The sequence below is a fragment of the Aquarana catesbeiana genome, linkage group LG10 (genome assembly GCF_042186555.1).
Source record: "Aquarana catesbeiana isolate 2022-GZ linkage group LG10, ASM4218655v1, whole genome shotgun sequence".
NCBI classification, from domain to species: Eukaryota; Metazoa; Chordata; class Amphibia; order Anura; family Ranidae; genus Aquarana; species Aquarana catesbeiana.
This window is the reverse complement of record NC_133333.1, coordinates 20,437,669-20,456,443: the sequence shown is the minus strand read 5'-3', so window position 1 is coordinate 20,456,443 and position 18,775 is coordinate 20,437,669. Positions and strand designations below refer to the sequence as shown.

At 43.7% G+C, this 18,775-nt stretch overlaps 1 protein-coding gene across 1 annotated transcript in view; it reads right to left on the bottom strand.

The window, feature by feature from the left end:
- Window positions 1-227: 227 nt before the first annotated feature.
- The window catches only part of LOC141110426 (uncharacterized), a 36,163-nt gene continuing 17,615 nt past the window's right edge, over window positions 228-18,775 (bottom strand). The window contains exons 2-5 of the mRNA XM_073601771.1: window positions 18,324-18,443; window positions 14,831-14,980; window positions 8,344-8,484; window positions 228-1,268 (exon numbers count right to left, since the gene is read on the bottom strand). Coding sequence (XP_073457872.1) covers window positions 1,072-1,268; window positions 8,344-8,484; window positions 14,831-14,980; window positions 18,324-18,443 — 608 coding nt within the window. The 3' untranslated portion in view covers window positions 228-1,071. The remainder of the gene's footprint in view (window positions 1,269-8,343; window positions 8,485-14,830; window positions 14,981-18,323; window positions 18,444-18,775) is intronic.

Genomic DNA, 18,775 nt, shown 5'->3' with positions numbered 1-18,775 from the left:
AAGGATGACCCCATCTTTCTCCAAACAATAAGTAGGCAGGGGATGGCATAAGCACACGACTACACACAGGGGAAGCAGGGACTACAACAAAGCAAACATCAATCAGCAATAAGACCAATCCTCGTCAAATGCTCTCTTATGGGGGTCCACAGTATGTCAGGGTGACACGCCACATGTATTAAAAAAAAACCTTGCTGTTAAGAATTCTGAAGAAGCAGCGTTTAGGCTGTGAAACACGGTGGACTTTAAACTTGAGGAATGCAAAATTATATCACTGGACTAAGTTTATATCTTTTTAGCACATATGGTGCACCATTTTAAGATGCCCTGTGAAATCATGGAAGTATATTACTCCAATTGGTTGTTATAATATGTATTGTGATCAATGAAAATTTGTATTTTTATACTTCCTAACTGTTATTTTCGCCTCTGGTACAGAACCTTTAAAGTCTCCTAGCGTTGGAACCTATTGATTCCTTCCTTAGCATGTTTTGGATAAATAAATGGTTGATTATTCTACCATTAACATCTTTTGTCTTCTTTTATTTTGTGTCCTCATTGTAGAGATTTTTTCCAACATTTTGGCTTGCATTACACTTTAAAGCAGAACTTTCTCCATAACAACTTGATAAAATAATGTTCTTTAGCAAGGAACATACATTAATTATTATTATGCTACAAACATTGGTGTATGCTGTAAATTGCCTCCAGCATTGCTCCTGTTTCTTCTAGCTTGAAACTGCAATTTATTGAAGCACAGAGCCACCGAGCAGCAGTAAATCTTTAGGCTGTCAGCAGACCAGCCTCTAAAGTTAAGGCAGTGCTAAAAAATAGAGGGCAACTGTGCATTTACAGAGAAGGGTGAGGCAGTGTATTACTGGATTTTAATCAGTAGAGGCACTTCTGTTTTGCATAGCTATAACTGCAAAAGGGGCCAGCATGAAGTGATCTAGTGGGACTTCATTTTATAACTAAAGTTCCACTTTAATGGGAAGTGTTATACCGTATTTTAAGCAATTGGCTTTTACTGTAAACTATTTACCATATGTATGTGTAGACACAAGAAAGTCTTTAAAATAAAAATTTAAATAAGAAGAAAGCTAAGAAGGCGGGCAGATAAAATGAGCTGTGGAGGTTGAAGCCGCCATTACTGCAGTAGGTTGTCACAGCTATGTTTAGGTTTCCATATGCCACATTCTGGTTTCCGAGCAAGTTACAGACACTTGGCGTGGCACAGCCACGGCCGGTGGATGTTGATGTCATAGATCCTGTGAGGTTAAAAAGACAGTAAACAAAATGTAAAAATAAAAAAAAGCTTGCAAGGCAAAAACACTAAAAGATGCCACCTATATAAAATTACTCACATGTATAATTAGATATTTGACTTTTTCCCAATATGGCCTGTCTATGCAGCCTGTTACCCAAATTATCTGTTGATGGTTAGACACATTTGGTGTGAAGGAACTAGAGTGGTCTGCAGAAATCCCTGACCTCAACCCTACTGATCACCTTTGGGATGAATTGGAACACTGATTGAGAGAGTCAGGGCTGTTAATCCAACCTCAGCAGCTGACCTCACCAATGCATTTTTTGGGTGGATGGGCAAAGATTCCCAAAGACACTTTGCTAAATCCTGTGGAAAGCCTTTCCAGATAAGAAGGGGTATGTTATACCTGCAAAAGGGGGCCAGCTCTATAATATTAATCATGGTTTTAGACTGGGATGTCCAACAAGCTCATATCGGTGTGATGGTCGGGTTTTTGGTAGACTTGTGCAAAATGGAAAATTTTGTTTATTTTCGGTTCGTTGTCATTCGTAAAATACATAATTTTGTTCTGTTACGGTAATTTGTTTTCGGATAATTCGATATTTCTGTAGAGTGTCGTTATTCGTTATACTGAATCTCGATATTCATTCGTTATATCTGCTATAATTTCTTTCATATTAGTTTAAATTCGATACTTATGTATGTATATATATTCGTGATAATATCCTGGTATGTTATTTTTTACTTAACCGTCTGTAGACCTGTCCACATTACAATGCTTTAGTATCTCCCTTGTCTTACCCAAAATTATAGCCCGTTTAACTTTAGTGCCCTCTTGCTAGTCTGTTTCTGAATTAGGAATTTTGTCCTGTTAACCAGCCAAGCTTTATTACCTCCTGAGTGATAATTGAAATACACCCACACCCCACCCCACCCCTATCAGTATAAATATAAGCTTCTCTTGGGGGAAGCATTTGCAGGGGGCACACATTTGCAACTGGGCTCTTTCTCAAAGTGGCGATTTCTATAAGTAGAAGCACTTCTGACTCTGCACTTCAGCGAAGGGACACAAGATAAACACTTTGAAAAACACCACACAGACATCAGGTGACTTTGCTTACTCCTTTAGCTCTTTCTCCTTGTAACATGCACTCTCTACCACTCCTTTTGACAGCTCTGTTCTCTATCCTAAAACTACCTCTCCTTCACCCCTCTTCTCCCCCCCACAGCATATATGTATCACTCTCACTTCTGTCCCCTCCTTATTACTGCACCCACCAACTCCTGCTAATTCTAAATCCACACACACTAAAAATCTCCAAGACCCTGGGCCACGTCCCTTCATATAAATCTCACTCCCATATTACCTCCCTCACCCTCTTGCTTCTCCTAACCTCTGGAGATATATCCCCAAACCCTGGGCCTCCATCATTTAACTGTACCCCATGCACCCATCACCCTGCATGCTCTGGCAGCAGCCGCAATCAACACAATTTAGTTCCCATTTCTATTCTTCCCAAGACCAGACTCCCTTTCTCTTGTGCGCTTTGGAACTCCCGCTGTGTCTGCAACAAACTCACCTCTCCATGACCTCTTTATCGCCAACTCATTTAACCTACTCGCCATTACCGAAACCTGGCTCCATGAATCTGACACTGCGTCTTCTGCTGCCCTATCCCATGGTGGTCTTCTCTGGACTCACTCCCCCAGATCCAGTGGACGTAAGGGAGGAGGTGTCGGAATCCTTCTAGCTCCACATAGCACCTTTCAGGTACTTCAGCCACCTCTCTTTCTGTCACTCTCATCTTTTGAAGCACACTGTATTTGTCTTTTCACTCCAATTTCTCGAAGGATAGCCGTGATCTACAGGCCCCCTGGACCAGTATCAACCTTTCTTGATGACTTCTCTGCCTGGCTACCCTACTTTCTTTCCTCTGAAATCCCCACAATCATTCTCGGGGACTTCAACATCCTATTAATACTAATGCCCCGTACACACGGTCGGATTTTCCGATGGAAAATGTCCGATCGGAGCGTGTTGTCGGAAATTCCGACCATGTGTGGGCTCCATCGGACATTTTCCATCGGATTTTCCGACACACAAAGTTGGAGAGCAGGAGATAAAATTTTCCGACAACAAAATCCGTTGTCGGAAATTCCGATCGTGTGTACACAAATCCGACGGACAAAGTGCCACGCATGCTCAGAATAAATAAAGAGATGAAAGCTATTGGCCACTGCCCCGTTTATAGTCCCAACGTACGTGTTTTACGTCACCGCGTTCAGAACGATCGGATTTTCCGACAACTTTGTGTGACCGTGTTTATGCAAGACAAGTTTGAGCCAACATCCGTCGGAAAAAATCCTAGGATTTTGTTGTCGGAATGTCTGAACAAAGTCCGACCGTGTGTACGGGGCATAACACTCCTGCCCCTTCCAAACTTCTCAGCCAAACCTCCTCCTTTGACTTGAAGCAGTGGATACATGCTCCTACTCACTCCGAAGGCAATATCCTTGACCTCGTTTTCTCTCACCTTTGCACTCCATGCAACCTCTCTAACTATCCATTGCCTCTCTCTGATCACCACCTTATTAGTTTCACTCTCTCCCTTTCCTTCACCTCCTCTCCCTCCAACCGCCTTAAAGTTACCCGCAGAAATCTACATCATCTCAACCCTTCTCTTCTCTACTCTGCTATCGACAACCTCTACGACAAAATCTCACCTCTATCCTGCACCAACCTAGCCACTTCTGTCTACAACGCTTCACTTCTAGCCTCACTGGACTCACTGGCCACCCCCACTACACACAGAATCAAACCCCGACCCCTTCAACCCTGGCAAACAGATGATACTGGAAGTCTGAAAAAATGTAGTCGTGCTCTTGAGCGCCTGTGGCGTAAGATCAAGTCTCAGAGAGATTTCAACCAATATAAATCTGCCCTCCAAAAATACAATTCCAGCCTCCTCTCTGCCAAGCAGACCTATTTTACCACTCTCATTAGCAACTTATCATCCCGTCCCCATCAACTCTTCTCCACCTTCAACTCTCTACTTCGTCCTCCGCCGCCTCCACCCACCAACTCACTCACTGCCCAGGAGATCGCCAATCACTTCAAACAGAAGATTGATACTATTCGCGCGGAGATCTCCACTGTGCCGAAACCCTCCACGCTTTACACTTTACAGCCCGCTTTACAGCCCACAGGCACAATCATTACTTCCCTCTTACAACCCCACCACTACAGACGAAGTTGCTAAACTACTTGCTAATGTCCACCTTACCACCTGCCCTCTGGATCCTGTTCCCTCACAAATGCTACGTTCACCCTCTGGCCCTATGCTACACTCTCTAACCCACATCTTCAATCTCTCCCTCTCTTCTGGCATCTTCTCCAACTCTCTAAAACATGCACTTGTCAGACCCATACTTAAAAAGCCCTCATTGGACCCATCCAATCTTAACAACCTACACCCCATCTCCTTGCTCCCCTTCTTATCCAAACTCCTCGAATGTCTGGTCTACAACCGACTGAGCGTCCACCTCGCTGATAACCTTCTTGATCTCCTTCAGTCTGGATTTCATCCTCAACACTCCACAGAAACTGCTCTCCTAAAACTAACAAACGATCTACTAACGGCCAAAACCAATCAACACTATTCTGTGCTCCTACTCCTGGACCTCTCTGCTGCCTTTGATACGGTTGACCACCCCCTCCTCAAAAAAACGACACGCCTTTGGTCTCCGTGACTGTACACTTCGCTGGTTCTCTTCCTACTTATCCAACCGCACCTTTAGCGTTTCTTACAACTCTACTTCCTCCTCCCCTCTTCCTTTCTGTTGGGGTCCCCCAGGGTTCTGTTCTTGGATCTTTCCTATTTTCAATCTACACCGTCTCCCTGGGTCAATCTCTATCCAATACCACCTCTACGCTGACGACACCCAAATCTATTTCTCTACACTTCAGCTCACTCCCTCTGTCTCCTCACGTATCACTAATTTACTATCAGATATATCAGTCTGGATGTCACACCACTTCCTCAAACTCAATCTATCCAAAACCGAACTTATAATTTTTCCTCCCCCATATGCCCCTTCCCCCGATCTCTCTGTCAAAATCGGTGGCACAACTATAAGCCCATCCCCACATGCCAAGGTTCTAGGTGTAGTCCTAGACTCTGAACTCTCCTTCAAGCAACACATCCAATCACTGTCCAAATCCTGCCGCCTCAACCTCCGCAAAATCTCCAAAATACGCCCCTTTCTAACCAATGACACAACAAAGCTATTAATTCACTCATTCATTCAGTCATCTCTCGCCTCGACTACTGCAACTCCCTTTTTTATTGGCTTACCTCTACATAGTCTATCACCTCTTCACTCCATCATGAATGCCGCTGCCAGACTCATCCACCTTACCAATCGCTCTGTGTCTGCCACTCTTCTCTGTCAATCCCTCCACTGGCTTCCGTTCTAACAAATTCTAACAACTATGTACAAATCCATCCACAATTTCGCCCCCAGCTACATCACTATCTTAGTCTCTAAATACCAACCTACTCGTTCTTTGTTCCTCTCAAGGCCTCCTGCTCTCTAGCTCCTTCATCACCTCCTTTCATGCTTGCCTCCAGGACTTTTCCAAAGCCTCTCCAATCCTATGGAATGCTCTACCCCAATCTGTCCGCTTATCGCCTACTTTATTAGCTTTTAGACGATCCCTGAAAACCCTTCTCTTCAGAGAAGCCTACCCTACCCACACCTAACAACTGTATTTTCATTTTTTCCATCAGCTCATCTTTCACAGTTATTACCTTTTTGTTTCCACTTGACCCTCCCTTCTAGATTGTAAGCTCTAATGAGCAGGGCCCTCTGATCCCTTCTGTATAGATTTGTATTGTAAGTGTACTGTCTGCCCTCAAGTTGTAAAGCGTTGTGCAAACTGTTGGCGCTATATTAATCCTTTATAATAATAATAATAATAATAATAATAATAATAATTCATAGTTTGGAATGTTGTTTGTTGAATCTATTAACACACACAATGACAATATCTCTTCTCCTCTGCTCAAATACAACACCCTTCTCACTCAGTTCTCAGGAATGCACTGTCAGTAATCCAACCTCCATAACAAAATTAATCAGCTGATTGGACTGTAAGATTTACTTTGAGTTGACCTTTTGTTTCATTAGATCTTTAACGAACTACTGAATCATGTCAAATTCATTCGTTAGATTTGCTATAATTTCTTTCGTATTAGTTAAAATTCGTTAATTTTTTTTATCCGGATGCATCCGAATGAAGCAAAATTCCGCCGAATTTCGATTTGTTACGAAACGAATTGTACAAGTCTAGTTTTTGGTGTCCCAGGTGAGGACCTCCAGGAGCATATCTCCTCCTCAGTTCTCTTTAGTTTCATTTTAAAGTTCAACTTTTTTATAAAATGGGGTCAATGCAAGTTTCATGTGCCCAGAAGAAACCTCCAGGATGGCCTTCTAGGTCATCATACAACATGGGCTATCCAACAAGCTCATATTGATGGGATAGTAAGGTGTTCATGAACAGTTGGTCATATAGTGTATATATTACAACTGTGTACTTTGCTGTTCCATTTCAATGTTAAGGGTTTACAACTGGTGGATTCTTGATATTTTCATCAATTCTCTTGCAAAAAATGTTCTTCCAGTGACCTAGAATTGGTCTGAAGAGGTCCTAAACACCCCCTTCCTCAGGCAAACAGCGACTATCTAGTGGGCTACATATGTTTTGGGTATTGTAAGTAAACAGTCCATCAGAACCTGGGTCACCTGCTGGTGGCACAGTGCTTCCCAGAGCGGAAAGTTGTAGTTTGTGTCCACCAGCGGGTGTCTCTCAGCAGCCAGTGGTTTCTAGTAATCAGTCTCCACCTGATGCTGGTTGCTGGGAGGATGTTTATTCTCTCCTCTGCTAGTATACTTTGTGTCAGTGTTTTACCTAGCCAAGTCAGATGCCACTTGCCATTTACCCTCCTGCCTTATTTCTACTCTTTGTACCTGATCCCAGTCCTGGATCCCTAACATCTCTGGTATTTCCTGTGACTCGTGTTCCCCATCTTGAATATATGGTATTATAGTTAGGTACTGTATTTTGTCATATGTTTGATTGTTCTCTTATATCTTCATGTTAGCTGTTTGCTGGTGTTTGGATGTGTTTACCTATAAAATACATACTTTGGGGTTTGCAAGTGGTTTACCAGGGTTATGGCTAAAGCCATCAGCCAAAACCCAGTATCTTTTAGCCGGCAGCTGGCTTTCTCAGTAATACGGAGTGCAAGCGGCTCATTCACAGATGGATTGCTTTCCGAATTGGCAGTAAGGGACATGGCCGCCCCCCCGGCGGCTCACTAGTGTTTCTTGGGCTTACCATTTTCACCAGAGTGGCCTTGGAGGACTGGAGCAATGTAATTCCTGGTCTAGGGTGGAAGTAAACCATTTTTTTTTTTTTTTAAAGCAAAAGATCAATTTTTTGGATCTTTTGCTTTTTTTAAAAAAAAGGTAAAGCGGAGATTTGGGGTTTTTCTGACCCCAGATCTCTTCACAAAGAGGACCTGCCATCCTTATTTCTATTACAAGGGATGTTTACATTCTTTGTAATAGGGATAAAAAAAAAAAAAAATAAAAAATTGGGGACAGTGTAAAACAAAATAAAAAAAATGAAAGCACCCTCCCCCCCTTCCCCGCAGAAGCAAACACATACGCAAGTCGCGTACCCATATGTAAACGGAGTTTGTGCCACACATCTGAGGTATCGTCGTGAACGTTAGAATGAGTGTAATTATAGCGGAAAAAGTCCCAACTTTCAAGATTATTGATGAGCTTGCTGCTGTGTTGGCAGGCATTTGGAAAATCCCATCTTTGACCTTTTTTCTAATCTTATTTTAAAGCCCAACTTGATTATTTTGTTTTTTTATTTAAAGAGGGGTCAGCATCAGCCCCATGTGCCCAGAAGACAGATTCCCATCAATGTCATTATACAACATCATATTATTCTCCTGGAAGACAAGGCATGCTTCTGCACGTCACAAAAACATAAAATGTACCTGTAAGAGACGTAGACATTCGTCCGCATTGTGTCTCATTGCCTGTGCACTGCAGGGTGTTCGAGGAGCTACAATAGTCACTTGTAGTCGAGGAGCAGGTGCTACACGTCAGATTGTTTAAGGTACCAATAGCTGTTGGCACTGCAGAAAAAAAAATAAGAATTTGCAATGGTCAAAATTTGACTTTATGGTGACACAGAAGTTTTATTTCTAGTTTCACATTTGAAAAGTCTGATTTGGCTATAGATATTTAAAACTACGAATCAACTAAAATAGTCTGTTACCTGAGGCATCCATGAATTATAGCTAAAACCTACATATGCAAACAGGGCCGAGACAAGGGGTGGGCAGAAGGGGGGGCTGCCCTGGGCCCTGTGGTATCATGTGAGGTGGGGAGAGGGGTGCTGCCAAGAGATTTGCGTTGGGGAGGATTTGGGGGCAGCAGGAGGTAAGAATTGTTCTAGGAGGTAAAATGTGTTGGGATGGGGGGGGCATTTACTGTATCGGGCAGCACAGTGGTTAGCACATTCCCCTAGCAGCAATAGGGTCGCTGGTTCAAATCCAGATCACGACACCATCTGCCTGGAGTTTGCATGTTCTCCTTGTGCCTGTGTGGGTTTCCTCCGGTTTCCTCCCACACTCCAAAGACATGCAGGTAGGTTAATTAGATCCTGTCAAAAAATTGTCCAAATATGTGTATGTGTTGTAAGCGTGTCAGGACCCCATGGGGCAAAAGGACCTTGCTCTACTGCAGATGGACACTGGCAGCAAAAAAAAAAAAAAAGAGCCCTGAGGCGATTCAGTTTGCATAGGTAGCGCTATACAAGTCACTCATTCATTATGCTAGGAGGGTTGCGGACATAAAATGCTCATACATCTTGGGGGGGGGGGCACAGTTTGTTATGTTTGCCCTGGGCTGTAGATGACCTTGTCCCGGCACTGTATGAAAATGTTATATATTGCAGCTTACTGGTCCTTAGATGTGGCTTCATTATTATTCTTTTCTTTTTCATGCTAACAGCATTTTCCATAAATATTGAAAAATCCTGTGGATCCTGCAAGGGGTTGGTTTACTAAAAGGCCAATAGGCTGTTCACTTTGCATGGGAAATTGCACTTTGCAAAGGAATTGTCCCCAGAGCTTAGTAACTGGGTAATCTTTACAAAGTGAGATTTCACCACATGCAAAACCTGCAAAATAAAAAAGTGAAACTTACCATAAATTATATATGTTTGAGATATTTATGGTATGTTGCACGTTGCCGTTTTGCTTTGTCTTTTAATATTACTTTGCGATAAAGCATAAAAGCCTGTGCAGTATATTATTGTGCTAAACAAGAAAGCGTTACAAACTACTAACAACTTCAGGAAAATACACAACATACATAGTATTAAATAAATAAGCATACAATATACACAAGCTATCCTTCTCAGCAAATAAGCATTGAAAAAAAGAAAAAAAAAAAAAAAAAAAAAGTATGAAATAGACATACACTAAAAGCTAAAGTGTTACTAAACCCACAACAGTAAAATCAGTCTCTATATGCAGTAAAGCATGCTTGTGATACTCACTGTGGAACTTAAGATGTTAATCCTTTGCATTGTGTAAAAAAGCTGTTTGATCCTGTATGCACAGATCCCCCCCCCCCCCCCCTCTTGCATTGTCCCCAGGATAGGACAACGTTAGTGGAGTCAGCTTGCACATGCTCAGTTTGGTGTGTATTGCTAAAGAGTCTCTCTCCCCCCCCTTAGATTTTATAGATTTACTGTAATTGCACTTCCATGTACTGTGGGAGACCAGATATATACTGTGGGATATTTGAATCAGAAAAGGGCTGGCGACTTGGATGCTTTTGAATAAAACTCCTTTATTTGGTTACATGGGTACAGGCTAAGCTGACGCGTTTCGGCTAAGAAACCTTCATCAAAGCATCAGATATTTGGAAAATCATGGCTCAGGGGGACTAAGTCCACGCCCCACCCTAGATAAGGCTGCTTACACGGCGGCAGTGTGTAGTGTTGTTGGTGTGGACAGAGAGATAGCTTGATTTAGATTAGGCAGTTAGTGGCAGTGTAGTTGAAAAGATTATATATATATATGCATTCTAGGCATTAATGTGAAAAACCTCTTGTGCTGCAGCTGCCCCCCCCCCAGCCCCCGTTTTAACTTACCTGAACCCGATCTGTCCAGCGACAGAGAGGAGCACAGCAGCTTCAACTGCTGTCTCGGGCCCTCATTGGATAGGTTAATAGCAGCAGGAGCCATTGGCTCCCGCCGCTGTCAATCAAATCCAGTGACACGGGAGCCGAGGCCAACTCCTGCTGTCTGTGTCAATGGACTCAGCAGCAGGACTCGGGAGCACGCCCGCATGAGTGCCCCCAGGGAAAGCGGCTTTCAGAGGGAGCACAAAAAAAAAAAAAGTGATATATATATATATATATATATCTATCTTACCCAGAGGCGGCTCTCTAATTAGGCAGTCGCCTAAGGCCTCACCCTCCCAAGGGCCATCTAATTTGCCTAACGCGTGTAGGGTGTGTGGGGAATGTTCTCCGGTCGGTGTCCCCAGGGTCTTCTTTAACGTGGTGCCCCCAACTAGTTTTCCCTGGCCAGGGGTAGACTGACCACTACCCGGTCTCAGGGTCATTGGGTAGCTCCATGTACTCTCCTCCCCCGGCCCCTCCCCTTCTGCCACGCTCTGCGAATCACCTGCAATGTGCAGAGCGTGGATAATGCCAGCAGCGTCTGAGCAGCTCTCTGATCTCCTCTCCAGGATGGATGGTCTCTGAATGGGAGGATTTGCCAGAGCTGACGGATGACAGTCATCGAGGAGCCAGTCTGCCACAGCCTCAAGGTACTGTCTGACGGTCCTGCCTGACACTACAGCATCCTGTGATGTCACCTCCTGAGCGAAGGCGCCCCAAAAATCACTATTGCCAGCTCCCCCGACCTTATACACAGCCCTGATGATATGTATGCAATCTGGCATATGATCCCACCTACTGACGAGCTCCCTGTCATAATTATTATCCTCCTCATCATTCCCCTGTTCCTGGCATCCTACATCCAGTCATCATACTTCCTACCAACTTACCTCCTGTCATCATTTCTATTCTTATCATAATCCCCCTGTGCCTGGCATCCTACTACCCCACCCTTGTCATCTTCATCCCCCTGTACCCCACTGCCAGCTTCCTACCACCCCACCCCCTGTCATCTTCATCCCCTTATACCCCACTGCCAGCTTCCTACCATCCCCTGTCATCTTTATCCCCCTGTACCCCACTGCCAGCTTCCTACCACCCACCCCTGTCATCTTCACCCCCCTGTACCCCACTGCCAGCTTCTTACCACCCCACCCCCTGTACCCCACTGCCAGCTTCCTACCACCCCACCCGCTGTCATCTTCATCCCCCTGTACCCCACTGCCAGCTTCCTACCACCCCACCCCTGTCATCTTCATCCCCCTGTACCCCACTTCCAGCTTCCTACTACCCCACCCCCTGTCATCTTCATCCCCTGTACCCCACTGCCAGCTTCCTACCACCCCCTGTCATATTCATTCCCCTGTACCCCACTGCCAGCTTCCTACCACCCCACCCCCTGTCATCTTAATCCCCCTGTACCCCACTGCCAGTTTCCTACCACACACCCCCTGTCATCTTCATCCCCTGTACCAGTTTTCTACCACCCCACCCCCTGTCATCTTCATCCCCCTGTACCCCACTGCCAGTTTCCTACCACCCCCTGTCATCTTCATCCCCCTGTACCCCACTGCCAGCTTCCTACCACCCCCTGTACCCCACTGCCAGATTTCTACCACCCCACCCCTGTCATCTTCACCCCACTGCCAGCTTCCTACCAACCTCCCCACTGCCAGCTTCCTACCACCTCACCATCTTCAACCCCCCCGCCAACTTCCTACCACCCCACCCCCTGCCATCATCATCTCCCTTTGCTGACATCCTACCACCCCACACATTGTCATCAACATTCCCATCATCCCTCTATACCCCACCTCTGGCACCCTGCCACCCCACTCCCCGTCATCATCCTCCTGTACCCCACCTCTGGCATCCTACCACCCTGCCTCCTGTCATTATCATCCTCATCCCTCCTGTACACCACCTCTGGCATCCTATCACTCTACCCCCTATAATTATAGGGGAGATATGATATGATCTGAGCCTCTCACCCCAATGCTGCCACCATCACCCCAAACTGCATCCTGTCATCCAACCAGCTGTACCCTAACAGTTGAATCACACACCACAATACTGCCTGGCCACCCAGTGAGAGGTAATGATATGCTATAACCTCTGGCAAACAAGCAGTGAGCTATAATGATAAGCAGTAACCCATAGCAATCAGTGAGTGTGAACCAGATCTTTATGTATATATTATTAAAGTTTTTTTTTTAGATACTGTTAGTCTGTGTGGGTTTGTTTTTTGGGATGTTGAGGTGGAGAGTGAAATTGCTAGGGGTGGGGGGGCCCAGAAATTTTTTTCTCAGGGTCCAATCAGTATTAAAAAAGACGGCCCAGGGAGTCCCCAGGTTGGCAGGGTGAGTGGGCCGGCACATACTAGGGTAAAGCCATGGAGGTTTCAGCCAGCTGTAACACCCCCCTCACACGTAGAACATCTCATCAACTGCAACCAATAGCAGGCTCTACCGCTGTCCTAGCCTTCTCCCAAAGCCTGCACCACATAGCATGGCAGGATTTGCAGTTCTCCACACCACACACTAAACTTGGCCCGCAGTCTCATGTCTGCAGTCTCTGACCATCTCCTGTATCATGTCTGCACAGTCTCTGACCATCTCCTGTATTATGTCTGCACAGTCTCTGACCATCTCTTGTATCCTGTCTGCACAGTCTCGGACCATTGCTAGTATTATGTCTGCAGTCTCTGACCATCTCTTGTATAATATCTGCACAGTAACTGACCATTGCTTGTAATATAGCTGCACAGTCTGACCATCTCTTGTATCATATCTGCAGTCTCTGACCATCTCTTGTATCATGTCTGCAAGGCCAGTCTAAGGCTAATGATATTTGATTAAAGAGTAATTGGTTAGAGAAAGATTTAGAAACTGTGAAAATTCATAGTTCATAGGATTTAAGGCTCCTAATATATGCAATTCATACAGTTAATTTCCATCACTTGAATTATTTTTCCCATTGTGGAGGTGAGTGGGGCCTCATGTCTAAGATTTACCTAAGGCCTCAAAAGCCGCCTTTGCACTATATATATATATATATATATATATATATATATATATATATATATATATATATATATATATATATATATATATACATATACATATATATATATATATATATATATATATATATTACTCGAGTATAAGCCGAGTTTTTCAGCACATTTTTTTGTGCTGAAAGTGCCCCCCTCGGCTTATACTCGAATCAAGCACTTTTCTGGTGCAAAGAATGACATTTGGGGCCCCGTATCTCAGGGCCACTTGGTGGTAGGAACCTCAAATTTGGTGTGCAAACCCATTGAAACTAGCACTACAACATATCCAATGTTGGGATGCTGGGGTTCCTAGCATCAAGTGGCCCCGAGATATGGGGCCCCAAAGTCAGTTCAGAAAATGTCATTCTCTGCTGCAGAAAAGTGCTTGACATTTTCCGAACCGACTTTGGGGCCCCCGTATCCTGGGGGTCACTTGGTGCTAGGAACCCCAGCTTTGGATATGTTGTAGTACTAGCTCCACTGGGTTTGCACATCAAATTTGGGGTTCCTAGCACCAAGTGAACCCGAAATACAGGGCCCCAAAGTCGGTCAACTGTGTCCACCTGCAGCAATGTCATTTCGGGACCCTTTGGGTCCAAAGACCCCAAATTTTGGCTGCAGCTAGGGGGCATCTAGGAACCCTTAACTACCAAGTTTGAATTTGGGGGGACCTATGGCTGCAAATGGGCACAGTGAGGCTTCAAATGGCCATTGTTGACCCTCTTTTCCACTTACAGTAGCTGGGCATTACTCACCCTAAGCTTATACTCGAGTCAATAAGTTTTCCCAGTTTTTTGTGGTAAAATTAGGTGCCTCGGCTTATATTCGGGTCGGCTTATACTCAAGTATATACGGTAATTTAACCACTTCAATACAGAGCACTTTTACTTCCTTCCTGCCCAGGCCAATTTTCAGTCTTCATCGCTGTCACTCTTTGAATGACAATTGCGTGGTCATACTACACTGTACCCAAAATTACATTTATAATATATTATTTCAACCAAAAATAGAGCTTTCTTTTGGAGGTATTTGATCACCTCTGGGGTTTTTATTTTTTGCGCTACAAAAAAAATAAATAATTGTAGAAATATATTACACACACGATGCTGGAAAAAAAAATGTTTGCTGTAGACTGGCTTTTTATGGGGAGTAGGTAGACTGGCGTCTTTGTTCAACCTTACCAGCTATGCAACTATGACAGCGAAAGAAAATTTAGGAATGTACTTACCAGACGGTATGGCGGACGTACAGTTGTCAGTGTCACAGCACGCGGTTGCGATTGAGACATTGCCGCCTGTAAAGGTTAGACTTCCAGTGATGTTGCATTGGTTGTTGGGGACGCATCCTCGTGTGAGAGTTGAAGACACGCTGCCTGAAGCTGAATACAAATAGTTTGTGAATATTAGTCCGAGAGCAATGCACCCATGATAGAAAAAAACTGCACATAAGTTATATATTGACTTTAAAGAGACCGTCACTGACTAAAAAAATGCCAGTAACAGCACAGAAAAATCAAAATCAAGTGTTTTCTTTACTTACAGTACAATGTGCCTTTGAATTTGCTTGCAAACTTTAGAAGATTATATTCCCTAGCACCCCCCTCTTCCTCTTTGAATATCATTGTCCTCTCCCCACGTGGGAGTGTCTAATTCAGTGCTGGCCCAGCTCCTCTGCCCTTCCCCTTAGCCCTCTCCATGAACTGTTAGGCATGTAATATATTACCCTTCTCTACATCCACCTACCTAAAATGCTGCCAAACCAGCTGCTGGCAATCACACTGGAAGAAATACTATTAACCCTTTTACTGCCACCTCCATACATTGTATGGCTGTGGGTGGTTTTACACACTCTGCAAGCTGACCGTTGGCTTTCCAAAGAAATGCAATCTGGCGACTAAACATCGACCCAAGCGCTTTCTGTGACCCCTAAATTTGTTCACACAAATAGAGCTCTCTTTTGGTGGCATTTATTCACCACTGGGGTTTTTTTATTTTCTGCCATATCATACTTCCCAACTTTGAGATGGGAATGAGGGACACCTATCAGCAAAAGTATGCAGGCATAGGACACACCCCCTGCCACACCCCCTTAAAGGAGAATAGGACAAAAAAACAAGACTGGTTAAACCCACACATGCTTTTTTACCACTACTATTCCTTTTTTATTGGCTTTTGGAATTTACAAATGCAGCAATTTAGAAATCAGATGAAAAGTTTAGCGCTGAGAAACACTTTTTTGATAGATAAAAAGTGCATTTTATATACATCTATATAGATCAGACCAAAATGAGGGACAAATGAGGAGGAATGAGGGACAGAGGGACATTGCTCCAAATCAGGGACAGTTGAGAGCTATGCTATATAAACAAAAAAACAAACCCACACACATAAAATATTCATAAATTTAGCCAAAAATATATTCTGCTACGTGTCTTTGGTGGTAAATAACCCAAATCAGTGTATATTATTTAGTCTGTAGGAAAGTTTTAGAGTCCACAAACTATGGGATAGAACTGAAAATTGATCAATCCTGATGTACTAATGGCCTCTCTCATTTATTAAATCCCACAAATGCCAGGACAGTACAGATACCCCCCAAATGACCCCCTTTTTGAAAGTAGACAGTCCAAGGTATTTAGTAAGAGGCATGGCTGGTTTTTTGAAGTTGTAATTTTTTGTCATGTTATTTTCAAAATTAAGAAATTAATGTACATTCACCAGTGCAGTACAGCGTCATCATATAACTGGTGTGGCGGTGAGGAGGGACATTTCTTTAGGATTAACCAAAGCAATATACTTTTACTACAGTAACATTGTACTACGCTAGGGAAGTGATCAGAATTTTTTTTTTTTTTTTTTAACCACTTGCTGACCGGCCGCAGTACACATAATGCGGCCGGTCGGCTCTACTGTGCGACATATCAGTACATCATTTTGTGCAAAAGCCAGCGGAGGCAGGCACGGTGGTTATGACTAAGGCCTTATAGGCTGAAACGCGTCAACTGTTCTCATTTGCGTTTGGTCACTGTGGCTTGTCAATAAATATTACACTTTTTAAGAGCAATCACCGGAGTGCGGATCATCTTTTCCTCATTTCCCTACTCAGCCAGCGACTGTGGATCGAGCACCCGGGATCTCTGCTTTCTATGTGATGTATGGGTAGTAGCACTGACTTTTTTGTTTATATTACGCACGCTGATTGGCCAGAGGGGGAGCCAATCAGCGGGTCTGGAGGACACGATGTCCGCCGGCCACCACTCCCAGGAGAGACAGAACGGTGATCTGCAATGTAAACAAGGCAGATTGCCGTCAGGTATAAACAGAGATCTTGTGTTCCTGCTAAGCAGGAACACGGATCTCTGATCATACAGTCAGTCCTTCCCCCACAGTGAGCAAGCACCTCCTAGGGACAAGCTTAACCCTTTGATCACCCCTTCCCTGCTATTAGACAGTAACCGTGCAAATTTTTAGCACTGATCACTGTAATAATGTCACTGGTTCCCAAAAAAGTGTCAGCTAGGTGTCCGATCAGTCCACCGCAATCCCACAAAAAAAAAAAAAAAAAAAAAAGAAAAAACCTGGATTGCTGCCAATACTAGTTAAAAAAAAAAAAAAATATCTGCAATAAAAATATCGCTTATTGGGATTTTTTTTTACCAAAAGCATGTAGCAGAATACATATTGGCCTAAATTTATGAAGAAATTTGCTTTCCATTTTTTATTGGATATGTTTTATAGCAGAAAGAATTGTCGGCTTTTGTTTATAAAGCAAAAAAAAAAAAAAGGGAGGTACTCAAATACCACCAAAAGATTATTTGTGGGGGGAAGAAAAAAAGTATACAAAAACAATTTGGGTACAATGTCGCACGCCCGCACAACTGTCAGTTAAAGTAACACGGTGCCGTATTGGAAAAAATGGCCTGGTCATGATGGGGGGGGGGGGTAAATCCTTCTGGTCCTTAATTGGTTAACACATTATGTAATTTACGGCTATAAGCAAACATTTCTATAAGCAAGCACTTTACTCGGTCTTTTTTTGTGATTAGCAGTGATTGGTCTAAGCCAATCACATGGTACAGGTGGGCTGTGATTGGCCCTGTTTGTACCATGTGATCAAACCGACCAATCACAGCTAGCAACACAATTGTACCTAACGGCGGTCATATGGTACCGGCAGCAAGCCGATACACTGATCAGGCACCAGCGGACACAACCAGTAAGAGAGCGCTGTGCGGCCCCGTAATCGGCACTTTCTGACTGGATGTCCAGCCTGGATAGGAAAGCACCCGCCCCCCCGGCCATTTGACTATAGGCTTTGTGGGACGTGAATAAAAAATTTGGACTATCTCCATTTTATTCTCCAGGGGGTCTGCTTTCAGAAATAAAATAGGGTTTTTAACTAATCTTCAGTCCTAAATTTACATTTTAGCCATGTGTGGGGAAAAAAAAAAAATCTGGCAGTGAAAGGATTAAAGGGCCAGTTTACTTCTAGTCCATTCACAATGTTTTCAATCAAGCCTTGATGGAGAGGTTGTTTTTGGACCCCTGAAATGATTTGGATACTCTTTGGGTTGCCCCCTCCCCCGACTTAGCAGTGCTGTGGCTGTCTTATGTTGAAATGAATGACGTAATGACAGGAGACACACAGAAGGGAAACACAAATAAATACAAATTTAAAGCTCGATTATACTATTGAAAGATAATAAAATTGAGTTCACATACTTAATGTTGTCACAGATAATGAGGTAGCGCAACTGTATCCCGACTGGCAGGTCTCTGAGCTTCCTGTGCACATGGTGCTGCTAAAATTAATACATTTAATGCAGGAGGAGAGTGAAAACCCTGAAAAAAAAGAAATAAATACATTTTTAAGCTTAAATGTATTTTTTAAACCAGCACATCTAAATGTCTAATTACCATAAAAATGCACATTTAAAATGACTGCTAGAAAACACCCAACGAAAACTTCTGGGAGTGCTGAATTCCTGTGCTCAGTGGTTGGAGCCCCAATGTCACCTCCTCCTGTAGTTGGATACATACATACACAATCCCCCTGCAAAGTAATGTCATAATGTGCTAGTATGCGTTGCACATAATGAAAGACTACCCCGGAAAATGAAGCCTTCCAGCAGTGCGTTGTCACCGCTGTCAGGGCTTCCATCATCACTTGACCT